The sequence below is a fragment of the Dicentrarchus labrax genome, unplaced genomic scaffold (genome assembly GCF_905237075.1).
Source record: "Dicentrarchus labrax unplaced genomic scaffold, dlabrax2021, whole genome shotgun sequence".
Classification (NCBI taxonomy): Eukaryota; Metazoa; Chordata; class Actinopteri; family Moronidae; genus Dicentrarchus; species Dicentrarchus labrax.
The window spans coordinates 18,994,767-19,019,407 of NW_026136704.1; the positions used below are offsets into that span (position 1 = coordinate 18,994,767).

General features: G+C 41.1%; 1 protein-coding gene across 1 annotated transcript in view; it reads right to left on the bottom strand.

The window, feature by feature from the left end:
- The window catches only part of cbl (Cbl proto-oncogene, E3 ubiquitin protein ligase), a 37,048-nt gene that overhangs the window by 4,221 nt on the left and 8,186 nt on the right, over window positions 1–24,641 (bottom strand). The window contains exons 3-15 of the mRNA XM_051397872.1: window positions 14,357–14,503; window positions 12,779–12,935; window positions 10,188–10,309; window positions 8,370–8,507; window positions 7,498–7,585; window positions 6,306–6,437; window positions 5,894–6,112; window positions 4,503–4,634; window positions 3,249–3,668; window positions 1,939–2,027; window positions 1,403–1,603; window positions 1,194–1,282; window positions 580–822 (exon numbers count right to left, since the gene is read on the bottom strand). Coding sequence (XP_051253832.1) covers window positions 580–822; window positions 1,194–1,282; window positions 1,403–1,603; window positions 1,939–2,027; window positions 3,249–3,668; window positions 4,503–4,634; window positions 5,894–6,112; window positions 6,306–6,437; window positions 7,498–7,585; window positions 8,370–8,507; window positions 10,188–10,309; window positions 12,779–12,935; window positions 14,357–14,503 — 2,177 coding nt within the window. The remainder of the gene's footprint in view (window positions 1–579; window positions 823–1,193; window positions 1,283–1,402; window positions 1,604–1,938; window positions 2,028–3,248; window positions 3,669–4,502; window positions 4,635–5,893; window positions 6,113–6,305; window positions 6,438–7,497; window positions 7,586–8,369; window positions 8,508–10,187; window positions 10,310–12,778; window positions 12,936–14,356; window positions 14,504–24,641) is intronic.

Consider the following 24,641-nt stretch of genomic DNA (forward strand, 5'->3'; position numbering starts at 1 on the left):
GTTAATCTACCCAAATTCTAGTCTTACATCAACTTCCAAGAGCTTTGGAAAATCTGTATTATGTCTGGCTTCATACCAAGTACTGTAGTAGCAGAAAGCTTTAAGTCGACTTTGCAAGCTGCTCTCTGGGTCACAAAACTTTTGTGCTACTCCAAGATATTGATCTGCACTTTTAATTGCTTTCTGGCCAGGAAGGACCCGAACAAAGAGGCTGCTGTTATACATTTTTACATCCAAGTGATTTTAAGGAACGGACACACTGTTTTCCTTGCTTGCCAAACAGTTACCGTATATGTCACCAGTGATGTAACTAAGTTCAACGTTTAAATGTCGGGTCTCTTAATAAAAACCCAGGATTCAAAGGGTCATTCACATGAAGTAAGTCATTCACTATAGTAAAAAACAGCTCATTCATAATATGGCTTGTTGTTAATTACATTTTGGGGGTATTTTTACAGTCCGTTTACAATCACAATGCTTTACCCATAAAAGCAAGAAAATGTTCAAACTGTATTTATCACAGTCACTGAGCAATTACATTAGAAACAAGCTCTGCTCAACAGGGGCAAGAATACTTACATGCTGCAGCTCCAGCATCTGAATCTATAGAAAGGCGGCTGAGCGCAGCTGTGGAGGATGAGCATGATGAGGAAGATGAAGATGAGGAAGACGACCCTCCCAGTTCTGAAAGGGTCCGTCGGGCGGGGGGCATTGGCAGCCGGGGTTTCGGGAAGTCGTAGCCATTTTCTTCCTCTTCCCTGTCCTCGGCCGCATGATCTCTGGGACCATTGGTCATCGCCAGAGGGGGCAACTCTGAATAGTCTGGAAAGGATGGAAAACAACGTATTAGCACTACAGTAGCTGATAGACACAGAACTACATACAGAAGTGAATACAGATTCAGCACATTCCTGGTTTTATTCAGATAATTATATCCACTAAAACAGTTCAGATGAGTCACAACTAGATGTGTACGGTGTAGGTGTATTTTTTTTCCAGACTGTGGGGATCTTGTTTTAGAGTAAAACTAATTAATATAATAATAATAATAATAAATTAAAATTCAGATTGACTCATTAGACTGAAGGTTCTTTCACAGGCGGTTAATTTTAAAGCAGAGATAACAAAAATAAATGGTTGCAGGCTGGTAGACAGAAAGGTAGCATAGAGATTTAACATTGTAGCAGAAATACCTGAATCTCTGGCTTGTTGTGACCTGGACTGGATGTTGTACATGGCTTCATACATTTGGGGTCCATCCTCAAGTTCAGCCAGTGCGAGTCTACAACAACAAACAACAATAATAATGATAATAATAATAATAATGAAATGGTCACAGACACAGTACTGCAATTACCAAAGTCATTTCATCCAGGCGTGGTGCTGGATGTGTTTTGAATACCTTGAGCTGAGTGTGGAGGCTTGGGTCTGTGTTTGGAGTGCTGACAGAGGCTGTGGATGCCTGGGGACCGGTGGGGTCTCCCCTACAGGTGGGGCCGTGATGGGAGGCAGGATGGGGCGAGAGGAGGGGATCATGTATTCTGACTCCTCCTCACTATCACGTGACTCCTCTCCTGCCACAGGCCTAGGGGCTGGAGAAGGTCTGGAAACAAACAACCCAATAATATTTACACCAAAACTGTAAATATGGATTTATGAAACGTAAACACTTCAAGACTAAATGTTTTGAGAAGAAACAAGCTTGTTTTGTATAACCTTTGTGATCTGCAAGTGAGCAAAAATCACGTCAGTCACCAACACATAAGATGTTCAACTATTCTAATGTAAGTACGTAAGTAAGTAAGTAAGTAAGTAAAGCTTTATTTATATAACACCTTTTTGACACAGAGAGCCAAAGTGCTCTACAAACAACAAATATACATATAGGTAAAACCATACCCAATCAAACAAACATGTCATAATGCGAGTACAATGTACCTAATTGCCATTGAATAGATGGCGTTGGCTGAGGATGAGGGCTTGACTTTGGGGTTGTCGTAATCTTGACTGGCTACTGCTGCAAAAGTCTGTAAAGGAAGCAGAAGCTGAAATCTCAGAAACTTTGAAGTTAAGAATATTTTCACAATCAAAACCTAGAAACCAAATACTTATAAAGGAATAGTTTGAGATTCAGAGAAAAATGCTTAGTTGGTTTCTTGCTGCAAGATGGAAGATTGATTCTACTCTCATATGTGTACTGTTAATATGAAGCTGATGCCAGCAAAAAGAATTCCACCCATCAGCAACCCTAGAGCTCAATGATTAACACAGTTTATCAAATGTGTTTTTAATCCATGCAAAAATGTAAATATTACCCGTTGTGGTTTAATAGGGAGTAATGTACTGAAGTATTGTTTAGCTGTGTGCAGTAACACTTCATTTTAACACTTTTGATTAATATCTGTTAAGACAAAATGTGTTAATTAGTGAGGCTTAGTGGTGCTGGTAGGTTCATTATGTTAACTTAGGACAGGCAGCATTTTCTCCCCTTTTCAAGTCTTTATGCCAAGCTAAGCTAACGGCTGCAGCTTTATATTTTTAATGTTCTAACTCTCTGCAAGAGAACAAAAAAGAAAACCCTTTGAAAGAGTTTGATCACTGCAGTTGCCTCCCTGCCACAGACAAAGATCCTCAGTGAAGCACAAGCTCATATTTCTCACTGAATTGTCAGTGCAACTTATCAAAAAGATGCAGTTCAGTGCAACTACAATAGCTTAGTGTTATTGGATGATGACATAAAAATTTGTTTGGTATGACTTCAGTGATGTATTCTTAACATTTGAAGTTAAGCATTTAAGTGTTTTTCAGTTACAAGGTTGCGCTGTATTGTACCCTCTTTATACAGGAGTTATTTTATTGATCAAAAATGTTTTGTGCTGGACAGACGGTACTTGGCTGAAAAAATATTTCAAAGGGAGTGCCTTATTTAAAAAAAAAGAAAAAGAGTTTTAAACAAAAATGGAACTCTACATGGATTTTACAAATGTTAATATAGGTAATAACGAACACCTTTAATTTAATGTCCCTGCTTTAAGTGATCAAACAGTGGTTGTGTTTTCAGTGACTGAACTAAAAAGCTACATATTAAGTCCAGTATACTAGAAGGTGGTGCCATATTTGTCGTCCTAGTTCTCTTACTTGGACAGTCACTACTAAAATGCTGTGTGCTTGTAATTGTGGCCAATAAATACACATCAAACCAAACAGTAGCAGTAGTTTTGTGTGTGGTGTTTTGTGTTTTCTCTGACCAGCTGGTGGTCCAGACTGAGGGAGCTGTTGTTCTTCTGTGAGTCCGAGCGTGTGTCCATGGAGGGCAACGCCAAGGGGAGGGAGTGCCGGTTGGAGAGTTCTCTGACACCTGCTCGAATGTCCAGTCCCAGACTGGAGACTTGGGTGGATGAGGAAGATGAGGAGGAGGAGGATAAGGACGAGGAGGTGGGGGCTTTGGGAACTGGTCGAGAGTTCCAGTCAGCAAGGGGCCGGTTTGGCGGTGCAGGAGGGAGCTTATCTCGAAGGGGCTCCCCGGGAGTGCAGGGTAAAGGCCTTCTCTGCAACCGTCCATCCGGGGCTGGCCCGGCTGCGTGGGGGCGGTCTGGAGGAGGAGGAGGGGGGAGATCCCTCAGTGCAGGGGGGAGGGGGAGAGGCTTGTCTTTGTGGTGAGATGCTGCCTGGAGGGGAGAAACAGTGACGGAGGGAGCTCATTTAGACTACATACAAAATTGATGCGAAATCAAAGAAAACTCAGTGCGGTTATCTTCTGCAGGGGAAATAATCCATTTAAAAACTAGACCACCACGGGCACCCTATTAGCTCAGTCGGTAGAGCTGGCGACCCATATACGCAGCGGCCTGGGTTCGAGTCCGACCTGCGGCCCTTTGCTACATGTCATCCCCTCTGTCTCTGCCCCCTTTTCCTGTCTATCTCCAGCTGTCTATCAATCAAATAAACGCTTAAAGGCCCCAAAAAAAAAAAAACACTTTAAAAACCATGTATGCATTCATCATCAACAATATACAACTTAGATGAACAACACCAAGGGAAAAAAAGCTCAATTCCAGCTTCCTTTCTAGCATCCATCTATCTACATTTAAGCAGAAATATGTGGTAATATCAATATGTGAGTGAGTGGAAATGCTTTTTAAAATAAGTTATATACAGAATATAAAATACATTGATTATTGTGGCTGTCATCTCAACACCTTACTTGCATGAAGAGGGTAATAGGAGTGAGCATAATTTCAATGAAAGCTTGGTTACAAATTATATTATTTTCAAATTTTAGTCTGGTTTTATGCTCTGCTTCGACTCTATGGATGTTTCATAAAAGTCAAGCTACAAACCAGAAGCAAAGCAGACTGAGCAGTTTGGATAAAAGGTACTAAAAAACTGAAGGCAAATTTTGGGTCAACACTGAAATAAAAGCACTATTTGACTGACTGTGACATACAAAAAATGCCTTGACCAAACTTACGGTGTTAACTTGGTTGTGTTTGTTCAGTTACCTTAGTGGTGACCCCAGGGCTGGAGGCTCCAGGGGGGTTGGGAGGTCTGTGTGGTAGAAGGTCTAGTCTTGGAGGTACAGGGGGAAGAGAGGACTGAGGAGCCATGGACATTGGTGACGGGGGGCGCTCCACCTGGAACACGAACACGCACACACGAACACACACACACGAACACACACACACACACGAACACACACACACGAACACACACACACACACACACACACACACACACACACACACACACACACGTCACATTTGAGAACTCCATCAAGAACTGCCTTGTTCTTCAATGTAGGCACAGTAGTGCTGTGAATGGATTGAGGGGAACACACTGCACTGAAGTTCTCATCTTATTTCTCCTAAAATTGCCATGTTGAATGATATCATCTCCAGCTTGATGACATGGCTGTTGTCGTTAAACAATTCTTTTGTTAAATAAATAAGCAAGCAGGTTTCAGTCTTTTTATAATACGGTTATGATTTCAACAGGTCATAAGAAGAACTTGCTCGGTTGAGAGAATAGGCTAAATTTAAGGTTTCCTGTCCTTGAAATATTTTTAGGGCCCAGAGTTTTCCAGAGTTTGACAACTTACGGTACAACTGCCACAGAGTTTGTAAACTTCTAAGACTAATTACATATGCAAAGATATATACAACATATTGTTTTACACTGACATTTCATGCACAAACCATACCATTACATTTTGAACTGCACTGAACTGTGCAATGGTAGAGCTGTATTTTGTGCAATTACTCAAAGAAAAGTAAGAAAAAGACCCGTTTTGTTTCAACAACAAACAGATGAAACAAATACAAATCAACACAAAATATTTATGAAGTACAGCCAAGTACTTCACAGAGTACAAGTACATTTAAAGAAAGGGTCAAAGATGAGAAAGAGGCAGAGTCAGCAATCAAAGCCAAAGAAATTCCATGGACCACATCAAAGTGTGTGTGATCTCAGGTACTCACCTACTCTATAAGCAGACTAATGCACACAGAGTTTCTCAGAGGCACATAAAAGATGGAGGGTAGGAGAATGCCCCACATATCAAATACCGAGAGGCACAAAAAAAGCTGCTACCTTGGCACCATGAAAGATGGAGATGAAAGACTTTAGATATGAGCCGTGAGCTTGAAGCTCACAAAAAGTAAAAAAGGGCAAGACAGGGAGTGTTTCATCTGTAGAGAGATGGGTCTCTCAGAAAAATAGAGAAGTGAAGAGGACAGTGGAAACCCATGTGGTGCACCCAGGGCATCACACCACACACTCAATGTTTTATCAATGGAAAATGCCAGAACAGCTTGACCAGTGTGATGAGTGGAAACCTTGAGCAAACTGAGTTAACTTCGGTCTACATTAAGTCAAAGTCTTCCCAACTTCTCACCTTTGAACAGGCAAGTTTGCTCATCATGAGGTGGGGGTCTTCAAGTCTGTCGTCGTCATCATCATCATAGCTTGGTGACGGAGCACCCTCGGCGCCGAACGTGCCCCTGCAGGAGCCCCCGCTGTTGTCCTTGGGGTCAAAAGGATCCACGACTATAGGCTCTGTACCCTTAATCTCACAGCGACAGAAGGGACATCCCGTTCCCTGACCCTCTGACTCCTGCAACACAAGCAGAGAGCCAGATGTAAGAGCACACAGAGATGAAAGGAGGTTACATGTTTTTATATGTCTGTTACATCTGCGGAGAAGAGCACTTCAACAGCGAGTTTTCCTCTCAACAGGTATGAGTTATGACATTTAACTTGGAGCAGCCAACCCACACAAAAACCCTTCCATCCACCCACTCTCATACCTGCCAGGCAGTGAGACAGGAGGTGCACATGAGATGACCGCAGGGCTCAATCTTCACATCCTTGTCATTCTCGGCACAGATCTTACACAGCTGGAAAGTGGAGCCCATCTCACAGTACAGCTCATATTGCTCCTGAGGGGGGAAAATTAGACAAGTATGAGCTTTCTGTGCCTAAACATGGAGTAACATCATACGGTATGAACACCACTTGAGATCATTTTGAAAAGAGCCTTGAAGGATTTGGAGCAAAAATAAAATGTGGGGGCATATTTTCAGTTTCAGTCCTGTGCTCAAATAAAATGAGTCTGTTCATAAACACCTTTAAAAAAAAAACTGAGAAAATATCTATGCTTAACAAGAGACAGACTGGTTAGCATACACCATGTTGTGTCCTTCAGTCTGATGACAGTATGCAGGACAGATTGGTCTATCCTGTAATGTGTAACAATTGAGGAAACCTTCACTGGCAAAGGACCATGTGGCTTTAACTATAATTAAATTCTGAAATGCACCATTCATTTTTAACTTCATTTACACTTAGCTCAAATCCCCATTCAACAGTGTCTGACATTTTACTGTTTAAGTGAGGTTAACAGTAACAATCTTTAAAGAAGACTCAACATTAAAGCCAAAATATCGTTATAGAGTAACTAAACCCCCAAACCACGCTTGCAGCTGAACTCCTATGTGTATGGGTATGTAGTTGTGGTCCAAATGCCTGCAAAGTGTTTGAATTCTACATAGTGTGCTATGAAAATGCATAGCAATATCCCTCTACTGCTTGAAAGCTGACTATTGTAATTTAATTCTGCTAGTGGCTGATCTGGAGGCAGTTTTAGTCACCAATCTGACTACTGGCAGCTATAGTCCTGCTACACAGAGTGGTGGCCAGTCTGGATTTTACCTCCATCTTAGTTATCAAATAAATGTCAGACAAAATGCTTGTATCAAATGTCAGAAAAAATGCTATTTGTTTAAATCTTTCAATTTATGTGTTACTTGACCTCGACTAACTTGTCTTCATTCATGTCTTCTACTTCTGCTTCCTTTTCATACACTTGACTATCGCATAATTTTTTTCTCTGTCTACCAAATAATTCTTTTGACCTTTATAATAAAATACCAAAGAAGGACAAGAATGTATAAGATATCAAAGACTGAGGAAGCAGTCTGAGCGGCACACTGCTCTGACCTGTGTGACTTTGATGTGGTCTTGAGGTGAAGGCTCACACAGTCCTGTCAGGTCTGGGTTTTGGGTCCGGCCGTCAGGGAATAAATAGCTGGAGATGCAGAGGCACAGAAAATTAGAAGGTATGCACAGAACTCCCCTTTAAGTATCCCTGGGTATTTTAACAGGCATTTTCATTTCAAAGTTGTCATCATCATCATTAGTTAGTATGATTATACTGCATGTATACCTAACAGCCTGCAGTAATGAAAACATCTGTTCATTTAATCTGGCAATGTGTTTTAATATCATCACCGAGTTGATGCATGTACGGTGCAAGACTATTTTACAAATGGGTCAGATGCACTAATTACCATTTGATAAATGTTTTGTATGCAGGCGATATACTGTATACGCTTTCCCACTTTGAATCAGGATTTGATTACAGGTCGGGACAGGCCAACTGTAGCTTTCATTAAACAAAGGAATCAACGCTGGCATAAAAAGATGAGTTTCGCGCCAGCCAGTTAAACCACTGAGTGAGCTGCACATTAGAAACCAACAGTTCTATTCTGGTTATGATAACACTGGAATGATGGGAACAGGCAATATGATATGGCTGGATTGGTTAGAGCTGAAAGGCAGATTCAGTCGTGGGATGCGAACCCAGGCTGCATAGTTTACACAGAGATGCATGCTTTGTGGGACAAAGCAGAGGAAAGACGAGGCAGACAAAAACAAACCTTGGATGTGACAAGAAGCTTGAATTATAGATAATTTATTAAAACTGCATCAAATGAAGACCCAGCCACAAAGACACAGAGCAGAGGTCCAGATGAAAACCCCAAAGAAAATGACAGATATGAGTGTGCCAAACAAAATGCCAGAGGACTTACAATCCTTCCCTGAAGCCATCGATGAGGGCCTGAAAGAGGGGTTTATTGTGGGGAATGGTCTGGAGTATGTTTCCATCTGCTGTCACATAGCCGATGGCCCACTGGCCCAGCCGCGTACAGCTCAGTCGGAAGATGTAACTGAGGAGAGAGACATGAGAAATTAGAAATGCTGGAGCTGTGTCACTCTTTGGTAGGGTGCAAACAGTCTTTGCAAATTGCTCAAACAGAAAAACTTGATCATGCATTTTAGATCAGTCAACAAAAATTATCTGAACACACTTTCACATAGTTAAAAAGTTAAAAAAATCCCATTCAAACATAAAACAAATGAAATAAAATGTATTCTACATAAATGCAATACACATAAAAATAACTAGATAACACATAGGTTATACAGTAAATTATAATATATGCATTATATGCACAATAGACATATAAAAAGGTGATAGATAAAAACAGTTCCTTCATCACCAGCTGGAGGTGAAGAGGGAACTTGTTGCCCCCACAATGCCAGCTGGTGCTACTGCTCATAGTCAGGTAGATTGATTTGTCTTACGGGCTCGAGCAGCTGTGCTTTAACCTGTTCCAGAGTGGGAAAAGTAATGTGGCTCTCCTCCCAGTACACAACATTTCCTGTCTGCTTGTTTCTATGTAGAAGTTGAGATATTTGTATCAGGAAATTACCAAATTAAAAATCAGGGGTATTGAATACCCGTGCAAAGAAGTCTGTCTCTGTTAGTACTTTAGCCGCAGCATTCAGGGAAAGTTAGAGACCACTGGTATGTGACTGAGGTAGGCCAGAAAAAGGGCATTACATTAATCAATCCTAGGACACATGTATTAGAATTTCCTCACAGGTCCCTAACGTTAAGGTTTGAGATACTGCACAAGTGGAAAAAAGCAGTCCCTGGCATCAATGTTAAGCTTAGAAGTGGAGCAACTGCTGTACCCATAATACAAACAGAACGCTCTTGACAGTAAGCTGTAATTTATAGTTTCACATTGACCAGTAACTACTCGGATGTCAATGTGGCCCTACAGAGGCCAGGCCTAAACAGTGACATCAGCTTTCAGTGTACAATCAGGCCATTGATGCTAGGTACCAGTGCCATGCTGCCCTGGATCTCTCTCTCCCTCTCCCTCTCCCTCTCCCCCTCTCCCTCCCCCCCCTCTCCCTCCCTCCCTCCCTCCCTCCCTCTCTCTCCCTCCCTCCCTCCCTCCCTCCCTCCCTCCCTCCCTCCCTCCCTCTCTCTCCCTCCCTCCCTCCCTCTCTCTCCCTCCCTCTCCCTCCCTCCCTCTCTCTCTCTCCCTCTCCCTCCCTCTCTCTCTCCCTCCCTCTCCCTCCCTCTCCCTCCCACACACACAGTACAGAGCTGGCATCAAGACAGAACTTGTGCCCTGTCTGTCGTCATATTGATACGAAGCCAAACATTGATTATGTGCATTTATATACGTGCTTTTCGTTGCAGAGTAATGACTATGTACGTTATACACTTAGACCCAAACATACGCATATCGCAGCTCCAGAGCAAGGACAAAAATAGCTCCTGAGACCTACAGTTAACCCGCAACCATGCTGTTGCCCATGGAAACACATGAACATGGTTATATGATGTGTTCCAATAATGGAAATAAAAAAAATCCATATGCCAATAGAAACTGATCATGGATATTATAACAATTTATTGCATTTATTTAGTGCAGAAATGTTACAGAGTATCTCTGAACTCACACCAATAAGCACCAAATAGGCCATAGATTTATTTAGATTGTATAACAAGATGTGTGTCTGTGTGCACATATGTGTTTCTATCTCACCTGCCAGGCTTATGAATGAACTTCTGCAGCCGCGCTTTGACCTCATCATAGGTGAGGAAGGCCATGTACCCCGGGTGAGTAACTGCCAAGCTGTTCCAGTTCCGCAGCAGGGACGACCAAGGCTACGCACACACAAAAATACACACACACACACACGAGTGAGTTAGAGAGTTAGAGAGAGAGAGTTAGAGAAAGAGAGAGAGAGAGAGAGAGAGAGAGAGAGAGAGAGAGAGAGAGAGAGAGAGAGAGAGAGAGAGAGAGAGAGAGAGAGAGAGAGAGAGAGAGGGTGACTCATCTGATGTGTGAATGAATGGACACAGTAAAAACAGTATAAGCAGAGTAATGGAGAAAGATACTGCATCATTGATGACGTTAAAACAACTGTGTACTACACTTCAGTGTGATTCACAATGGCCATTTCAACCTGGGTCAAGCAACGTAAAAAGGTCCTTTAAGCTGATTATGCAACACTTAAAACAGCACGCAACGCATTGGGTACCATCTGGAGCCACAGAATGAGGAAGGTTAAATGGACAAGAGCAGACAGCTGCTTATGTCTCTTTCTTTAAAGACTACATGACCCAAATCAAGTCAAGCTACCTTAATAAGAGGAGATGACTTCAGCAAATAAAAAATAATTCAAACTACTCCATAGCTGACTGAGTGCACAAGTGAGCAGGTGGTTCCGCAATTGCAGTCTGGTGTGTGAAAGGAAGTAGAAGTAACACATACAACACTGACAATGAGCTGAAAAAGTCACGGCCATAGTTCAATCTGCACAACACTCACCTTTTTTTTTTTTTTTTTTAATTAATTAGGCTAAATCAAAAAGAGGGACTGAGCCACCTATCTGTAGCTTCACAGTAATTGCCCAAATCTGATGTAAGTAAATAATGTTATGTTATTTATACTTTTTGCAAACAGGAAGTGACAAGTCGAAATGGTTTCCTCTGCTGGACTCATGTTAGATGTATTGCATCTCATCATTCTTGTTCCCTTTAGTGTATGTGATCACAGACTGCCTGGGTTAGTAAACGAAAGAATGCAGAGTGTGGTCTATTGGCTGCATGTTAGATTGTTACTGGGTAATGTAGCATCTAATAACTGTAATTGTATATTTCTTTTTCAGTGACCTCTTCTTTCATGGTTTACACTTCACTGAACAGAGCAAGTAAACTTTTCACGATATACTGGTTAATAATCACCACTGCACCACGCAGCCAAAACATACTGCATGAAACATTTGAAGGCCTTTTGATAGTAATATTAAAAAAAAAATAAAATAAAAGCATCAACCCTTGTCTACTGCATATCAAGGACAGAGCTCAAAATGGCCACAGGCTCACTTCCTCTTCTGAGTTTGAGGACATTTAGAGGAGGGATTTTTCTGTATGAGGGAGTGTCATAGGAAATGTCTGTAATCTGTTTAGGCTTCATTAAGCCGGTCTGTGCCCTGCATACAAGTAGCCGTGGATAATGTCACTGAAGGACTAAACAACATACACTACTGCATACAATGCAAGAGATTTTAGGTAATGCAAATTATAACACTGAGTTAGGTTTAAATATAAGAGGGTAGAATGCATCAGTGGTTTTCATTTGGTACTTTGTTAATTACAATGCTGATAAAGCACTATATGCTATAGATAACTCTGAAAATGATGCCTGAAACCCACCATGCCCTTCCTCTATCCTTTCTATTTTTCTTACTTTATCCTGCTGCTTCATTCACTCCTGATGAGGAAAAGGAGTCTATGAAGTGCTGTGCAGCACCTGCATCACCATAAATATACGCTAAAATACTCCAAAAACAAATGGGTTGTTTCCTGCTGCCTTGTGTATATAATTGCAAAATATAAATGGTTGGCTGCATTTAGCTTTTTACTTCACCACAACTCCCTGCGCATGAGCAGTATGTAACTACTGTGGTCTATCAATTACAAAGTTGAGTCAGGGTTTGGCAAAGTAAAACAACTCATAAACTGACAACGTTCAACAGAACCCAAAGTGCATGCTTAGTTAGACTCTTGTCTTGGGAATCCTTCCACAAATATTCATCCTTGCTGTTTATTATTCATCTAGCAGTAAGGAAGCACAGCTTTAAGGGAGCACATATAATGATGACTGTCCTTGAGAAGGATGTCAGTGTGACTCGCTATCTAGGGGAAAAAAAAACACAGATCTATCTGGGCCTTATGAAGCAACAACAGATACCCCATAAAGAAGACGAAATCATTGCCAAACACAGCAGAGGAAAGTTTCCACTTTAGTCCCGTCTGACTGTGAAAGAGTCAGCAGGCATCCTGCTAACAAGTTGATAGAGTTAGCCGAAAAAAGATGTGTTAGATTAGTTTAAGTTCATTATGTGCTGCTCAAATGAAATTTGTTTCCTACACCAAGGCTAACAGACTGCTATGAATTACTCTCTGTCTCCGTCTTCTCCATCACTCTCTTCCTTTGTACATTTCGCCTCTCATTAACTTACAGAGCACAAGGAGAAATGTGAGTGTGTGAGTGTGTGAGTGTGTGTGTGTGTGTGTGTGTGTGTGTGTGTGTGTGTGTGTGTGTGTGTGTGTGTGTGTGTTCTCTACCTGGAATAGCCTGGTGAAGATGTCAAACTCAAAGACAGAGATGTAGTCGTTACAGGTGAGATCTATGGTGGACTTAAGGGCCATTGCCTCCAGTCCGGAGCTGATGGGATGAAACTCATGGAGAGACTGACGGAACACCTTCCAAGGCACAATGGTCCTGTAACACACAAAGCAAACAAAACAGATGTCGACATCCTCTTGCAAGAGCTGAAATCACATCAAAACATAATAAATAAAGAGTGTTGGATGTAGTCTACGTGCATGCTTTCTTGTGACATCATAGATATAGAAACGTAGATACAGCATTCTCAACTTGACGTGCGTCTGCACAGTCGCTAGTTAACAATTCTGTAACACTGTAATACGGTAACCAGTAATCAGTACCAGGTTCAATCTCTTACATTTATAACAAACCCAATTTCATAAAAAATGAGAATTAAGTGTGTTACAGTTGATTTTGTAGTAAGGTCTGAATCTCTCAGTATTGTTAACTAGCGGATCTTGACCTCCCCAGTATGGTGACCGTGGAGACGTATAGCAGCGAACATCAGCGGTTTCTATATCTATGTGTACCCACAAATATGTGTAGTAAAGGTGCAGTAACAGTTTCTGATTCTAATTTTGGGTTACTTGGTTTGTTGCATGCTTTTTCAGAACATCATGAACAGATAATTCACTAGTACAATGAAAAATGAAATGCTATATTGTCCTAGTACTATTTTAGTAATCCAAACTGAGTTTTGAGGTTGTTGGTCATGAGTGCAAACATGATGTGATCTTTTCATGAGACAGCTATGAGATATGCAAACAGATGAATTTAAATACATTTAGACCAGCTTTTGGCATTTGGGAAAGTACCGTATTTTGCAACGGTTCCTGCTGAAGATGTCAGATATACAAGCTACACAATTATATTATAAATACGGGAAATTAAGGTATTGTTATGTAGTATTGGGGTAAGCCAGCTGTCAATGCTTTCTTTTCATTCTATGTGTCGGGATTATTTTTAATTACTACACTTGCTTACAATCTGATTTAGCTGTGTGTACTCTTACAGAACAAGGGTTCCTCTTTTAACATGTAATGGACCCCCAATAAAGAAAAGACATTTTAGTCAACAGAAGAAATTTATTGTTTGTGACTACTCTGAAAGAAGTTCAATTCAATTTTATTTGTATAGCGCCAATTCATAACAGAAGTTATCTCAGGACACTCTTCAAATAGAGTAGGTCTAGACCGAACGCTTTAAAACATTATTTACAGAGACCCAACAGTACCACCATGAGCAAGCACTTGGCGACAAGGGCAAGGAAAAACTGCCTGTTAAAAGGCAGAAACCTAGGACAGATCCTTCGGCTCTAGGTGGGTGGTCGTCTGTCTCGACCAGTTGGGGTGAGTAAGGAGACAAACTATTTCTCTCAGATGTTGCTATATATTCTCTTGTATCTTCTCTCTTTAGTAACTTCTCATTCAACTCATTTTCAAGTTAACACCCTGTAAGGGAGCAGGATGCCAATTTGAAACCACTATGGTCATATAATGTTCCCTGCATAAAAGGTAACACAAAATTGAGCTCACTTGTCGCCAAAGGCACGCCTCCAGAACTCTGCAGCATCTGCCTTGGTGATGCGGAAGTTGTCACCCTGAAACAGACCATTGGGGAAGATGGCCTTCAGCTCAGCCAGCATGTGGCTGAAGATCAGTGACAGCTTGGTGAGGTTACGCCTGTGGAAGTCAAGAGCAGAAGGGAGGGAGTGAGAGTTCACATCTTTATCATTGCACTGTGGCAGTTTCAAGAGAAAAATGTACCTTAATACCAGAAATGAACCTTTCATATGTTAATCTTGAACCAGATGGCAGAGAATATACTGTGTGTATTACTGAGGAGTGCATCAATCCTGATCATGTTTAACAAAGTCACCTGCAAAGCAGTAGCATTATTTATATATTATAAAGTGTCACTAAATACAACAGCATATTGTGCATATTGCATTCTTTTGCCAACAATAATGATTAATTCATAATTGATTATTATGTTCCAAATTTGTGCCATATGAGAGATGATGAGTTCTGCTAACATTTGTTAGATCACGTGATGATAAGGAAGAAAAAATGTTTTTTCTTGTAGATGACATACTGAAAAAAATAAAGTGAAATATTCAAATGCGCATGACATTTTCTCAGTCAACTATAAATAACGTAGCGTTTTTGTTGGCTTAGCCATCTGTGGCAATGCAAAAAAATGCAGTGATGCGATGTGGCTGACAAATCTGCTGATATCAACTTCCTAAAAATGCTTGCATGCAAACATGTATTACATGCTATTGGATTAGACTTTTCCCCTTACTTTCACACTCGCTTTCAAAATAAATAAAGTAAAGCAGGAAATCTAGTTGTGTCCGGTTGTCAACTAGCTTGTAATCTGTTGACCAAAGCTTAACTGTAGGCAGTCACTGGCCATAAACATGAAAAATGATGAGTGGTGGTTGCAGATATTATTGATCTTCTGGATGGTATGATCCTAGACTTGTGAAGAATTTTCAACATGCAAGGGATTGAGTTTCACACTTTTTATACTGGACACATTTAGTTCTGACACACATGTGAGGAGGCAACGTGCTTAGCCTTACCCCATTCCATATGAATAAACAGGCTATAGTTTCTAAATTATGCAGTAAGACGGGTAGTAGTTGACAGAAGTGGCTTGACGTATCATGGTAGGAGGACATTTTACTCAAGGTCAAGTTTCTGCTTGGCGTTTACTCCCGCTGAGAATTGTCCTTAGCTGCTTCCATAATACAGAAATAGCTACAGGTCCAGGGAGACAACACAGCAGTGTTCCCAGAGACACACATACGATCACATACGAGTGACTTGGGATGAACTTCCTTGTATACAGCTCTGATTCCAGTTGCAAAAAGCTGGTCAACGAGCAAACAGGAGAGGACAGGACTTGAGAGTGGGAGAAAAAAAAGAAATATGAAGAGAAGAGTATAATTGAGGAAGCCAAAAGTGAGTGGGGAGGGTACAAAAAACAAGAAGAAAGAAGCCGCACAGTGTCACCATACCCCTGCACCCCATCACAGCATTAGAAGTGTTATGCTGAGAAAGCCATGATTTACGAGGCAGCACAGAGGGAGATTGTGCTTGGCTGTCGGGCAGGGTGAATTGACATGCACAAGAGAGACAGCAATGAAAGCGTGGCTACACTGCAGCTGCCCCACACTACACTACGCACCCTATAAGTGGAGAGAGAGGGGGGAGTGGAAAGAGTGAATGAGGAAGGAGGACAGTCACTGAAGATGGATGAATAAGATTAGTGTACGTTGAGAACCTGCCAAAATAGACCAGCGCTTGTTAGGATGATAGTTTACCTCAGATGGGAGAAGGCAAGAATCTGAAAGAGAAAATGCAACGCTCGCAAACTGCAATAAAGCGTTGTATTTATAGCCTCTCAGCAGTAAATGATCCTCAAACAGCGAACACTCTTGTAGCTGGATGTCTAATCTGTTGAACTGCTCTGCCCACTTAAAATCTACAGCAGAGTTGAAGCCAGATGCACGTCTGTATGTCTTTGAAGTCAGGGCTACCCCTCATCAGTGATGCAATGTGGAAAATGAGACCTTCAACTACTCTCATTCCCCTGAGGAGCTCATCACCATCGGGAAACTTCTTCCCTTTCCAGTGCCATCTCAGGGAAGGCAGGCGTCTCTGACACTGCATCGTGTGTTTTTTTCCAGCAGCTATCACCTCAACAGGTGGTCCTCCTCTGTTTCTTCTGCTTCCTAGCCCTACTGGCCTACTGAGCCTTAAAGCTGCAGTCTCATTTATTCTCCTGTCAGCCTCTCTCTGCCCTGTGCTTTTATCCACGTTACCACGACCCCCCTCCTGTTCAACTTTCATCTACAACGTAATCATATGAAGACAGTTATCCTCTCTCTCTAGTTTATGCGTGGAATTAATCTCTCCTCACTGAAAGCTTTCATTTCCACATCTAGGTTAGTTTACCGTCTTATGAATCCACTTATCCACTCCCCTCATCTCTGAACTTGAAACATTCATGGAGGCTACTTAAGAATTCAAGCTTATAAAGTCCTCTCTTCAAACCCACCATTAAATTTCATTTCTAATTCACCAGCAAATGTTACTAATACGTCTGAAGATTCTCACTTGGGGTGACAGTTTCTATAGGCTAAATATTCACTGAAATTTTGTGATATGAAGGGGCTAAAGCATGGCTGGATTTTACGTGTATTCAACTGATCAAAGGGAACTTAATTCAGGTCTGTCTAAAAATGTCTATGGACAACATTCAGTAAGCTGTAGCGTTGTTTGTAAGAACAAGAAGCAACCACTTCCACCCAATTCAGCCAATCCAACCGTGATCTAAAGACGAGTTCAGAGAAATTTTGCAAAAAAGGCAACCAGACAGGTATCATTTCTAGGCAGGCCAAAGTGAGGTGAAGTTGAGCTCAAATTTGTGCTTATCTCAAGCTGTACGACTGCTTTAATGTACAGATTCAAGGTCAGTACGTATGAGTATTAAGGCAGGCCTGATTAAGAGAGGAAAACACAGAAATATCTTTAGGAGGAAGTTGTGTTCCTGTAAGACCCCAGAAGCTGACTGACAAGATAGAAAGCAAGAAAATAAAAACCACAGTGATAAACCTGTGAAGTTTGACACATGCAGCAGGAACTGTTTAGGCAAAAGACAGTCAAACTACCATCCCTGCAAAAGCACAGGAAATTTCATATGAAGTGGCATACGCAATTTCTCAGTAAAAAAAAGTCCCCAAACGTGACAGCGCACTTTTCTACACATAATGCTGTACACACACACACACACACACACACACACACACACACACACACACACACACACACACACACACACACACACACACACACACACACACACACACACACACACACACACACACACACACACACACACACACACACACAGTGAGCGTGCATTGTAACAGCCATCCTCCATATCGTACATGATGACCCTAGAGACAGAAAAAAAATGAATGTGACAGCGAGTACTGGTCTGACTGGCATCAAGCTCACAGGGTGGCACAGCTGTCTCTGGCACGAGATGTGCACAGTGAATGAGACTTTGTTGTGTCTTTGTGTTTGGACGATAGAGCAAGCTTTAGCTTTCAAAAAGGCAAGCTGAATATCATTTTGAAACTAAAAGACACAGGTTCAAATCTAATCTCAAACGTGGCAGGACAAGCTTTAGCTGATATCTGTTTTAGCATGTGTTCATCTATGCGTGTGTGTCCCTCTCCATCCTACAATACCAGCTCTGTACAATGTGTGTGTGTCTGTGTGTGTGTGTGTACTGGGAAATAGACAATGCAGAGTCAGTGGGATTCAGATGTACGTAGAGAATGGTTTGCTGACCTACTCTGTCTGGGGTGTCATCAGCTATAGTATTTTCTTTTTCCGTCTCTCACTCATTCTTAACAACGGCACCAAGCCAAACCTTTTCTGAACACTAGGTTTTTGTCCACCATCCCCCTCATGCTATAGATTGACCTCCGACCCTGCAGCTGGCTGCTCCCTTCCTGTTTCCTGCTGGCTGTGATAAAGTAGCGCAGCTAGCCAGCCAGCACCGCACTGCGCTAATACACCACAGCACAGCCAGCAAGGGTCAACCTTACAGAATGAAAGCCTGTCTGGATTGGCAAGAGTCACAAGTAGCTGTAATATCATCATGCAGCTGTATTATCTTTTCTGCTCAAGGCTAAAAGGGAAATGCACATCAAACACAAACTGAGCCCTGCAACAAAGCTATAGGACTATAGAATGAAGTAAGCTAGATCAGGACTAAGTACCTTGAGGAAAAGATTTTTCCAAAGTAGCTGAATTAATTGCAATAAATTGCATAACAGGTCTGCACAACACTGCTTTAACTCCTTTGGGGAAACATGAATCGCGTAACTAACTGGGCATTTACTACAGGTAACATAAAGATACCTTCAACACGTCAGCACAGTAAGCGTCACTTATTATGATGCCGTTCCAGTCATATGCAAAGCACTGACACTGTGTCTGCGATCACAGTTTCTCATGAAAAGCGACAGCACATTTGTTGTTAGTTTACATCGTGACACATATGCAAAGGGAAACGGAGCACTTCTTCATAGGGTCAGGGTTAATATTTTAAAAAGTGGTGAATGCTTACACAGAAAATATACACAGAAATTAAAAATAAATGAAGTTGTTGGACTGGGAAACACAGTGGATTATGTGTTTGCAATTCTGGCTTACCATTTTGCTCTAGTCATCACTTTATAAATTTAACTCTCCAGAACTGGCTTCACTCCAGATCTCCATCAGGAAACAGCCATGACAGCACACAACACATGCACACATACACACTACACAGCGCTTAAGCAATGATCCAAACGTGCTTAACTGCATACCTGCACACCTGCACAAACTCCTGAATAATAACACCTATATAAAGAAACAGCTTTGTACCTGTGACTAAATGTGACTTTTTATTTTAATGCAATCTCTCTTCTAAAGCTCTTATCACTGTAGTCAATTAGACAGGCTTTATAGATTATTGTGAAGGGGCAAATAAAGATAAAAAAAAAACAACAACACAACACTGCACTGTTTGAGCTTTATCCCCCTCTACTCTATTCAAATAACCGTATCTTAATGCAAATCTGAGCTAATTTATCTCTATGTGCATAAACAGCAAGTGTTTGTTGTACCCTGCAGGGCGGAGACGCTAGTGGGTTGCGTCATGCTTATCACTATAATCTAATAGTGTGAAGACTTTATAAGTCGGATGCTCATTGATACTGCAGGGACATAAATAACCATCATGGTCTGCTATTTGTGTGTGTGTGTGTGTGTGTGTGTGTGTGTGTGTGTGTGTGTGTGTGTGTGTGTGTGTGTGTGTGTGTGTGTGTGTGTGTGTGTGTGTGTGTGTGTGTGTGTGTGTGTGTGTGTGTGTGTGCCTCCACAGAGCCCCAAGCTACAAGTGTAGGCACATGTAACTGAAGCTGAAACACCCGCAGCCTCTGGAGTGTGAACTGTGTTTTCCATTCCCGGCACTGATAGCCGTTTGGCTGCTAGGCTAACCACTAAAAGCTTCCCTTTACTTCACTCCCAGCTCCATCACAATCAACTAGCTAACCACTAAGAACCCCTGCTGCGGCAGCCCAGAGAGACAACTCGGTTACAAAGATCAGGTACAAACATCTCAGTTTGAGACATGAGCCAAAAAAAGCAGCACATTAAGTTTGATTCATATCTACAAGTGAATGCAGCAGAGAACAGCAGCGGTGGGAAAATATGAGCTGTCTTTAACATGAGCGTTCAATACAGTCAATCACATTGAGAATGAGACTGACTAATAGTTTCGGTACGAGTATGTATAATGTTTAAACCACATTTACCCAAACTGTGCTGAATTAGGCCAAAGATGGTAATATTTTGTGAAGTTCAGTACAGTTCGATATTAAAGGCTTGGCTTCTTACTCATTTCTTTATTGGTGAAGTGCTAAAATAATCAACGGATAAGTGACCCACTAAAAAGAGTTTTGCATCAGCAGTGTTTCACTTCCGTGGGAAACAACACATTGCAGGTAGAACGAGTAGGATTCTTTTGGGTGCAGTTTTTGTTCAGCTGAACAACACCGTAGCTTCCTCTTGGATGCGTGTTCACGATCTGGCACCAAGTCGCTTTGTTTTTATAGAGTCCCGCCCTTACACACTCTGTGCTGTTATTGGCTAGGGGCTAACACCCACTGCCCAAAAGTTGGCGTCCAGAAACATCCCGACTCCCGAACAGATTTCACACACCACCACACATTTTTAGCGGGTTGTAAGTGATGATTTTTTTTCCATACACTGTATTTTAGGAAAATGCCACTCATTCTGCCTTTCACTAGAACACCTTCAACAATTTGTATTCAGACAGTTTACAGCAATACAAGACAGTTCAGTGTAGCGTGTTTCTAATTGTCTATACAGTAACATGAAACTGTACATGGGAAACATGTCGAAATTTAGTTTACCCTTTAAATCAATATCAAACAATGCATGACTGTATTCTTGTCTTTTAAACTTGCGTGGGGGTGACTAAATCATTAAACTAAACTTAGCCGAGCAGCGACTGATAAAACAGGAATGACTGATATTCATGCAAACCTTCTCAGGTAATCAATTTGATCTGGCCTCTTTGTAATGCACCGCTGCACTTCCTCATGGCTCCATCCAATACTGAAAACACAGACCTTTGCTACAATACTATTGCTGTGTTGATAAGATGGGTTTTCAGATAGTCAAAGTCAAAAGCTGTGCTCTCAGAGACAGACCTTTGTTTCACATGGATGTCAAGTACGTTTACAGAAAATAGGAAGTCATATTTTAGGATGGGGCTCTCTTGGTGAACCAAAATAGGAATGGGTGCAGATGACATTTACAAATACCAGAGGTACTGCACCATGCAATGACATGTTTTTCTCTGTCCACAAAGGCTCAACTACATCAATCACTGATGGCACAGAAGGACTTTACTGTAAACAGCTGCAGAATGAATTTCATGCTCTGATCTTTTTGTCTAGGACTGATAGCATTAGCAAGGTGTGACCTTAACACCAAATAAAATAAACTTTAAAACTGAGAATTATATCCAAAACACAAATGTACAGACAGCCAAGTGGTGTGACAATGTGCAGCGGCATTAGACACAACAGCGCCAAGCACCTGTCCCGACCCACTGAAAGAAAGGCCTTGTGCACCTTTCTCCACCACAACAATGTTTCAGATAAAGACATTAACACAGTTACTTGGCCACTTCTAATCCATGAACTAAATTAAAAGTGGTTTGTGGTCTAAAGATAACATACAGAGTATTATACAAGTATTTGAAATGGTCTTCTTTAATATTTAATTTTTGAAGGAATCATTCATCTTCTTTGTTGTATACTGAAATCTCTTAAGAAGTAACAATGCACATTGTACACAGCAGTAACTATTGAAAGATTTAGAAAAAAACTGAATGTTGTCATGGTGAGTGAAGACAAATGGATCCAAATCATTGTTGAGTGAAAGGCTCTTCATGGCACCTGCCACTGAAGCCTGAACAGTAGTTGAGCTGCAGGGAAGGCTGAATGAGTTGAAGCTTGAGGAAGTTGTTTCTACCGACTATTGTAAAAATATCACTGAAGCATGTCTGGAATGCATTTCTCTATTGTGCAAAGGATTGGAGCAATGCATTGTCAGTAAAGGAAGGTAGGGATGGTGGAAGCAAGTAAAGAAAGAGTTGACACAGTAAAAGACGTGTGGATTGTAAAATATATATTATGGAAAGGCCATTTTCCCTTGAAGTCTAAATGCTTTTGGAAGGATGAGAAAATGTGCGTAGGGCTGCAAGGAATAGTTATTGCTGTCCTGATTGATATGGTGTTAATCAATTGTTTAGTCTTTAAATATCCAAATATTTAAAAATTCCAACACAATTTCTTGTTTTGCCCGACCAACAATTAAGCTAAAAAGATATTCCATTGACAATAATTTTAAACGCAGAAAAGTAGCAAATATTCACAATTGAGAGGCAATAACTAGAAAAGTCTGTTTTAGATTTTTATCAGATGACCTACTTGTTTAATAAATTTTTTTAAGCTCCTTTACATCATACACAATTTTGTCAGAAGTGCTTACAGGGCAAGTAAACATCCACCAACAACAGATTAGGTGTGTAAAGATAATATAAGAGACAAATTAGACCTATCCCCATGCTACAAATAATATAAAAGACATACTTTTAGCCTCCGGGTCTATAATGTTCTGCAGTGTAGACTGTCCCACAGTGCAGTTGCATCACCTTGCAGCCTCTAAGCCCACCACTTCCTGTGACCAGCTGGACCTATCGACGGTGGTCAGGATGCAATGGCAGCTTAGCCCAGGAAGACGATCAAACAGACTCTCACAGAGAGGTCAAAGCGGTATCCGGTGAGACCCATGGGGGAGGGGAGGTTATAGGACACATTGATCAACCCTTCTACTGTATTACTCTGCTCACAGACCATAGAATGTGTAATGTTCAAAATATAGTGTTAATTCACTTGCTACAGACATAGCAGCTATGTTAAAACCAGGAAGAAACTCATAAAAGGACAAAACACAAATTTCCCCAACACAGAACAATTAAGTAAACTTTAGACACTCACTAGTCTGCAAGCTTTTTGTTTGTGTGTTTATCTAGCGTTTAAATGGTTGGTCGATAGAATTTAATCAGTTGAAAACTAATCTGAAACTATTTTGATAAACATTTAATCTTTTCATTAATTTTTCAAGCAACAATGTTTCGGTTTCTAAAAAATAATTGGTAGATTATTTGATAATAAAAATAATTCTTGGACTACTACAGTGCTTCATTACATTGCTGTTTGAACCCTTTTCTTTTGTCAAAAAACTGCAGCTTCTGCGATTTGGATATTGCACTTGACCCTACTGCTATTTATAATAATGTTTAGATTAACTGAGCAGCTCTATTCTGACCTAACAAAAAAAATAAGAATTTTACAGTGTAATCTGGTTGGGGATTTCAGAATAGACAATAGATTTTTTTCACACTTTTAACTAACAAAGGAAACTGTCAAAACCAACTTATTTCTGCATGTCTTTATCAACTCTGAGGCCAGAAAATGTCTCGGCTGTGCTGAGTAAAGCCATATGAGGAAGTAAGTGAAGCAAACAAGGAGGAAGTGCTGACTGTGTTCTGTTGATTCTGACTGAATATGGGCTGTCAGTGTTAATAATTACATCTCACTCACAGTTACACACTGTCTTGTACTGTGAATAACATCGAACTCTCTCTCTCCACCATATTAACATAAAAACATAAATATACAGGACTTCCCACTCACACAACTCAGTTTGTAATGAAGTCAAGACCAAACCACTACCTCAACTCTACTTTATTTCTAAAGCTAAACAATATCTGTGTGGGACAAATGGGAGCGGGGGGGTTGAAGAAATTGTGGGTCTAAATCTCTGGGGAAGACATTGTCGAGAAGTCTGTACGGCATCACAACATAGCATGTCCACCCACGCTGCATTCAGGGCTCTCATGAAACGCTCGAATCCTTCACCCAGACTTGAAAAAAAGCTATTAAGCCACGGTGGAGTCCCATTCATTGTCATTTAAGTCAATAACTATCAAGTGCTGAGCTGATTGAAGTCACAGTGGTGGGAATAATAAGTGCCAGTGTTCTCATATTTTAATTAAAGCTGACTTGAAGAACACAGTGAAAGCAGTGTATTAGCAAACTATTATTTCTGCATTCAAGCAGTGAGATTATCTTTACCCTCACTGGTCGACTTTTTAGCCTAAGCCATGTGCTGAGTTAACCACATACTAGTCTCTCTAGCGACTCAACGCCATTGGTTGATTCTATAGCATTCATAAGTGGGCTGATACCCATTGGTTAGTGTCACTGCCACTGCCTTCTGCACACAAACAATAGCAGTCTTTGTGAGTAATGCCTGGCTACTGTGTGTGTGTGTGTGTGTGTGTGTGTGTGTGTGTGTGTGTGTGTGTGTGTGTGTGTGTGTGTGTGTGTCCTCTGCTTTAACCAGGAATTTCTTTCTACGCAGCCACTTGGTGCAATGTAGGGATGATGTCAATGGATTTTACAATGAGAGATGGCTAAAAACACAACTTTATCAGCTTATTGTAAATGCAGCAGTGGTTGCAATAGAGGCTTCCCCTTCTCTCTGGTTGCCATAGTGGGGGTTTTCTGTCTGCAAGATTAGCATCACCGTGGCTGAGAAAGAACAATCTCACTAAGGAACTGCGCAACAAGATGAGGATGTATAACTTAGG